The sequence below is a fragment of the Daktulosphaira vitifoliae genome, unplaced genomic scaffold (genome assembly GCF_025091365.1).
Source record: "Daktulosphaira vitifoliae isolate Bord-2020 unplaced genomic scaffold, ASM2509136v1 Scaffold_1, whole genome shotgun sequence".
Lineage (NCBI taxonomy): Eukaryota > Metazoa > Arthropoda > Insecta > Hemiptera > Phylloxeridae > Daktulosphaira > Daktulosphaira vitifoliae.
Window position 1 is genome coordinate 53,919,713 of NW_026099572.1, and position 7,887 is coordinate 53,927,599.

General features: G+C 24.0%; 1 protein-coding gene across 1 annotated transcript in view; it reads left to right on the forward strand.

Moving 5' to 3' along the window:
* Nucleotides 1–7,887, forward strand: part of LOC126896223 (CCN family member 5) — a 129,933-nt gene continuing 122,046 nt past the window's right edge. Inside the window, exon 1 of the mRNA XM_050668819.1 lies at nt 1–444. Within this exon, the coding sequence (XP_050524776.1) occupies nt 420–444 (25 nt within the window). The 5' untranslated portion in view covers nt 1–419. The remainder of the gene's footprint in view (nt 445–7,887) is intronic.

A 7,887-nucleotide genomic window follows, 5' to 3' on the forward strand; every position in this document is an offset into this window, starting at 1 on the left:
GAACAGGACGTGTAGTAAAGGGCGTTTGACCGCCACCGCCGTCAGAATTAGTATGCGGGCACATGATTTTCTCCACACTCCGACCACTTTCGGCTCGGTCTGAACTGCAAACTGACGGTAAGGCACGGGAAATTTTTAGTTCAGCGTGAAGCCACTTGGTTTGACGCTCGACTACAATTTCACGCTGCCTCTGCCGTCGCCGATCGCTCAGTCCATCGCAAAACGTCGGACGTCGCCATTGTAACCGTCCGGCTGCTCTTTAATAACATTTCCGTTAGCCACGTGCCGTTTTCGACAATATTGAACAATTTTTACTAAAAACCCAAGTGAATATGATACTGAGCTATTAATAGTTTACTGAAGATATACAGAAATTGAACGTAACTGCCGCCATTTTAGGAGCACTCGACGAGTTCGTCATGATTTTCAGGTCGCCGAGTACAGGTAATTACCTAGATATCACATCATTAGCGAAAATGAGAATCACACCGTTAAAATTGTTATACTAAAATATAATGTAATGTCTATATTTTATTTAATTAAATTGATTGTTTTTGGCAACTATTTACAATGAATTTATTCGTAATTGATACTATTCCGTAATTAAGATAACGGTTTTCAATAATTTGAATTTTAATAAAAATTAAAGTCTAAATGAAAGAGTAGCATATGAAAACGTCATGATTTTAATGTTAAATTAATCTTTTAAAATATAAAAAATAAATATTTAATACAAACTGAAAATTATTATATTAAATAATAATAATGATCGTTGTAAAAAATTTGACCATTATCTGCTTAAGTAAAATATGTCAATTATCATCAAAATAAAATTAATTAAATTTATATTTTAAATTGATTACACTTCTCTACATAATATTTGAAACTTATAAATAAATATTTTATATGCAACACAGAGAAAGTAAATTCTATTGGACTTTTTTATTTCTTTACACATTAAATGTTTTCACCGTACATACGGTATACTTGGTGTTTACTATAGGAATAAGTTCAATTTTACTATGTTGTAAGTGATTATCAACAAAGTATTATTTTTTTTATGTATCAGATAATTTTTTCATTTTGATAGTATACAAACTACTACGTTATAGAAACACTAATATTTTAAATTAAAAAATTACTGTTATATTTGGCGAATTCAAGGAAGGCATTTACTAATATAACTAAGTTTGTTATTTAAACAATATTAATATTTTTAAATAACGTGTACTTATAAAATGGTTATTGAGTCCTATTATTTGCGTTATATAATGCAAAAATCACCTTGAGATCCATAGTTTAATCAGATTCTAAGTGAAAAAGTATAGCTTTTCAATTAATTTAGTTTTGGAGTAATTTTAAATGAAGTAATTCAATGCATAAAAAAATGTACTTATTCGATATTAGCAATCCAATAGAATAGTTAAGTATGAAATCTTAAGCTACTGTTATTATGAGAAAAATAATTCTTTACTACTTAATGTTTTGTAATCATTTTGGTTTAAGAAAAAAGTATATTTTTATTGTTTTTGTCAGAATGATAGATACTTAGAACTTAAAATATATATTTCGAATATTTGACAAATATAATTAACAAATAAAAAATCTGCCTTTGATAAATATTTATTTTTAAATACTTTACTAGTATCGTATAAATGCATATGAATAACTAAGGAATAACTTAAATTGTATATTTACATGTAATCTGTTAAATTGAATGAAAATTAACATAAATTTAAGTGTCTAGTAACAGATATGTTAATGCGCCATAAAATAAGTTCTTTCAAATAAAGCAAATATATACAATATGAGTTGATCATTTGTGGAAATGATTTATTTTTTCAATATTACTTAAAATTAAATATATATTAAAATTAATATTTTTAATAACATTCCAAACAAAATCGTCTTAAGCGTATTGCCGTGATTAACTTTTATGTTAAAAGTTACAAAATTAGTCATATTTTGATCGTTAACAACAAATTATAACTCATTGTAAATTTAAGGATAAAAAAAAAATGTATGGTTATCAAATTGAATACTGCTCATCATTTAGTAAATATAATATGATCATTTTCTTAAAACTTTTTAAATTAAAATTTTTTTTTCTCTGTAGAAATTACTTATTATATAACATAAAAATTAATTATTTCCACTTTTATCATTTATGATTAATAAACTTAATTTTCATTCTTTTAATGGAATACTTTATATTAAAATTCAAGAAACGAGAGGAAATATATACTCAATATGGATGTGAAGAATTTCTATCACAGACTATTAATTTATTTAGTAAAAATTTAATTTTAGAAATTAAAATGTTGCATTTTATTTTGTTTGTTTTGATAAGATAGTTTCATAATAATTAATAGTGCTATAGTTAATTTTTTATCTGACAATATTGTCTATTTTTAAATTATCAACATTAACGAAATATTGTTTTATTACAAATTTGAATTGTGATTTAAATAAAAATTGTCTTCTTTATTATTTCTGAATAAACAGAAAAAATTGTTAATAGTACCATGGAAAATATTAATTAAATTTAACTCATTATATATGCAATGTTAATTTTTCTGCTATTTACACTTAAATGATTCTAACGTTTCATAAAATAGATAAGTACGTAGTTAAAAAAAATGTTTTTCTGATAACAATAGAAGAAACACTTAGTTTCAACTACGAGTTGGATTACTCGCATTCTTTTCACCAATACTTCACTGTCTCCCTGACATAAATTATTTAATCGTTTTGGCTAGATACAATAGTAATTGATTAAAATCAATAAGATGAAAACCTAGATATTTTTAGAAGCCGGAATGTCATTCGATTATTGCCTCATTCAATAATTGTCAGTAACTTGCGTCTTTTGAATCTTTGTTTGTAGATTTATTGGTGTTAATATGCTCTGAGATTCGACATTAATTGAAATTTTATTGCTTTAAGAAAAAAATCTCATTGAATAATAATAATTTATTTTTTAATATTCTTTATCATGTGCGGATTTATAATAATATTAATGGTTTAAAATTTCACTGTCAAATCTTTAAAAACTATTTACATAGTAAAAATATTATATTTATTATTAAAATATGAAAATTAAAAGGCTAAGTTTGAGCTCCTTAGAGATTTAATTTTGACAAAATCTAGAATGTAGTAATATTGCATATACAAAGCCCCGTTTGGAATATAGTTTTAAAGGTTAATATAATCAATAGTTCTACTTTTGCAAATAAATTTTATTATTTTGTTAAGTGAAAAACGGAAAGTAAAACTGTTAAAAAAATAAAATCTCCAACATCGATGGGATATTTAATAGCTAACTTCTTTAGAAACGACATAGAACATCAGACTAAGTACTAATAACTTCTACTTTGTAGTTTCTAAATGATAACAGGAAATAGACTGTAAAAGCCGTAATAAACGGAAGGCAAATTATTTTGTGGTTACATCAACAACCCATAAACGTTTCGACCTTAATGCACTCTCAACAAAAAACGACTACCACCTCGTTACTCACATAATATTAATTCAGTTCTTCTAATTTAAATTCCTTTGTGTTACATAAATATAAAATAATAGTATTATATTAAACTTGAAATTTCTATGATTAAAAACGAATAGGTAATAAATAAAATAATAATCAATATTCTTGAATTTTTTGTTTAGCTTACTTTAACTGAAAACAATGAAATTGAAAAGAATCATAGTATAATTATAAAAAAAGGTACTGTAAAATTTCGTTTAAATATTCATGTACATGAAATGGAAAACCCTATTAAAATTGGTTTTTGCCATTGGGCATTTTTAATGAAATGTCACTCAGCCAGGAAAAAAGCTGAATCTTTTAAAAAATAACAATATTAGGGGTGCATTATGTTTCTAAGAATTAATAGTGCCATTCAGCGCTGCATGTGAAATTTTATAATTGACGGGGCATAAAAAAAGGTTTTTAACACAAGGAATTTCAAGATATTTCTTATTTGAAAATATCTGACTGATTTTCACATTATGGTAGGATTATTTTTTAAATTTCTATACCACATTTGATCTTCAATTACTTTGCACGCAAAAAAAACTAAAATGATAAAATTAAATAAAGACTAATTAACAAAGTTTTGAGCGTAAGATTATTTCAAAGATCAAGTATAATTTTTTCCCTCATCAAAAATATTTTTATATAACAATAAATATGTTGTTCTTTATTTTATTTTGTTAATGTTTATATTTTTAGAATATTTCATACGTAAATTTTACGTATAATATTATCTTATTTGCTTTTGTTCTATATAGATAAAAAGTATTTATCTGAGCAAGTTTTTTCGAGTAAAATAAGAAAATGATCAAAAAATAATTGTTTTTAGTAAAAAACATTTTTACATTAAGACCAATATTGTAATACTTAACGGCTAACCAGGACATTTCACTATACAGTAGTGATACTCTAGTATTAATAACGATCTCTTAAGTAAAAAAAAATTGATATTTTAACATCTAAGCCACGTACTAGTAACACAAGCAAATTTGATTATTGTTCAGTAGTATTTAGTAGTACGAATTATTTTTGTAAGATTAAGTAGTGGCTTAAATAGGAGAAACCAAGAAATGCGACTACATTAGAATTTTAAAATCCAAGACTGACTCTAGAAGTTAGTCTTGGATTCTAGAAATCCTGATTTTTTTTACATTTCAACCAAATCGACTTTTATGTTTTTCCAAATGGGCAAAATTTGTTTACTTACGTTACTGAATCAAAGATTCACTATGTAATCACTATTAAACTAGGAATTCATAGTACACATAATAGTTAATTTAAAAACATACTTTAAAAATTGCATAAATTAGTATTTCATTGAAATTAATGAAGTGTAACTACTCTAAAACATGTTTTTTTTTTAAGTCTGTGGTTTTATTCTAAAAGTTAAAACTGTAAACTCTTATTCTCTATAACATTAAAGTTAATAGTAGAACTCATGTAATTGCACTTCGTTCAGTAGTTTCAGGTATAATTTTTAGTTAGTTGGAATATTAGACACTTTAAACACATCTGTAGTTCATATCCGAAAGCTGATAACACAAAGAAATAGGTTTTAAAATTTGTATTACTTGTATAAAAGAAGATGTTTTCTTTCGCGTGTTAAAAAATTACAAAAAAATATTTATTTGGAGTTTTTTTTTTTGTATAATATCTTTTTTTCCGTAAGACGGCATTAAAGTTTAAAATATGTTTTTGCTTTCCTGAAAAGAACTATAAATGACATCAGCTTTTGGAAAATAGTTAAACATTATATGTTTTTTAGCTGAAAAGTTGTTTATATATTATTAAATAAGATTTTAATTGAAAAATATGTGGAGCAATCTTTGAGTGATTATTTAACTATGACTTGAACAATATTTTTAAAATTTAATATTAATTTTTTTTTGGAAGTTATAGCATCTTATGGCGTATAATTTTTACAAAAAAACTTGGTTCAATCACTCAACTAAAATTTTATCAAATTAAATTTTTTAATTGAAATTTGTATATTTAACCAACATATAAATTGAAAATACCCTATCTAAAAAAATAACAACTTTTGTGTTAGTATTTTAAAAAATATTAACTATTTATAACAAGGTGGAAGTTGTAGTACCATTTATTAATGCTTAGAAACAAAAACAAACAGATCCACACTTTATTTCTATTCGATATATTATAGAGTTATTACCTTACAGATTTCTAAATTAAAAGTCTTAAAGTTGTTATAACCCAGTAATTTTCTTGAAAAATCGTTTTCTAATTTGTAAGTTGGTTAAGCATATATTTTTTAATTAAAAAAATTTTAATTTATAAAATCTTAAAAGAGAAAAAAAGGAGATAGAACCAAATTTTCTGAAAAATATAGAACGTAGGATACTAGAACTTACAAAAAAAAAAAAGGTATGTTTTATATTACATTATTAAAGATATTGCGAGAGTTTTAGCTAAACAGTCATTCTGTGTAATATGAAGGGAATCATGATAATACTTGATAATACAAAGATGAATCGTTTGTATTTGAATATGTAATTAAGTGTTAAGAAACATATTTATTATGGAAAAACACACGAATAATCAATTATCTAAATGAAAAAATAATTAATTCTATTATTTTTTATAAAAATAACTAATTATACTTATTGTATTTTGGTTATGTTTAATAAATGAATACTATCAATACTTTTCGTTAAAATACAAGACTACTTTTAAAATGTTCATTTATTTTGATACAAAATCATTTTTTTAAACTTTATTACTGTAATTTTATTTAACTAGTATACAGTTACTATATAAGCAAAAATATAGAAAACTAAAAAATAATACCCAGAAAAAATAATAAAAACTCTCTTTAATATCGTTTAACTGTTATTTAATCCAGTATAGAAATTTTTAATGTTCTATATATTGTGAGTTTAAATAGGATTATTGAAAAGTAATAGATTGAAAAAGAGTAGGTTTAATAAAGTAATTTGATAATGTGTTTAGTTAATACATTACAATACTATATGAATCATAATGTTTTAATAAAAAACTAAGTGGTAAATAGTAATATGTCGTCGTTTTACTTTTATTAAAGATTTAGTTTATTTAATTAAATAACTTATCATTATTTTTATGTATGTTAATTTACTGAATCTGATCGTTAATTAGCACATTGAGCATTCAAAATTTGAAAGAAATAGCAAAAAACCCCAAAAATTGCAATAAATCATGAAAAATTGAAAAAGATAAAAAAAAATTTTTGGTTTCAGATAAGTATGATTTTTATGCACTGAATTTGAATCTCTTTTCGTCTCGTTCATTTTTCCTATAAAATTTGCATCCTGAAATAGAGTTCGAATTTGGAGTCTATTAAAAATTCATTATGATCGCTTGTACCTGCAACCAGGACACCTCCACGTGGTGACGGTTGGCAACAGAACCAACTTGCAGAGTCTCTGGGTTAACGGCGGTGTGCTGTCATAGCACTTTTTCTTATTATCAATTTTCCTAAAAAAGGGTTGGTTTCCTGGTTTTGTTATATAGAAGGATCTACTTATTAGAACTATTCCAAGTTCTTATTTATGAAATATATTTTTTTTTTGTGTAAAAATAATCATTAAAGAAATCTTGAGTACATAATTAAATTGTGTTTTACATAACATAAATAATATGCTGGTCATAGAAGGGAATAGAAAATTTTTGTGTATAGAAGGTTTTAAATCTCAAAACAGAAATTTTTGATTTAATTTTAACGTGATCACGTGTTAAACATTTTAAAATCAAATTTTTTATAATATATATATAATATACAGATATTTGTATAATATACATATAAAAAATATAAGATGTACTAAAGTATATCCTATACTTTAGTATATAAGGTCTTTGATAAATATAAAAATATCATAAGGACCTTAGGGGTTTTTATCCATTTATTTTGATACCATAATTATTATTTTTAATATTTAAAATTTGTGCAAACTCAAGTATAAAAATTGGATTACCGTAATCAGTTTTTCAACAAACTCTTTTGTTTGCTTGCCTAAATAATATATTTCAAATATTTTTATTAGTCTGCTTTGTAATTAATCCTTTCACCTAATAATACATAGTGATGTTTAATGCCTGTTATGCTTTTACATATTTAGCTTTTTTTTGTTCCTTCATCAACCTTTGGTTATATTTTAGCTGGTTAATTTAGTCACAACCCACACATCTGCGGTAGTTACGTTTTTGTACATGAATTACATACATCTCTCGCTTTTTTTATATTTACTTATTTTTTTTTTAATTCTATATATTCTTCAATATATACTTTAATATTATTCAAAAATTATTAAATACTAAAAGAATATCAAAGTAGAAAAGTAAATTTATTTTAAATC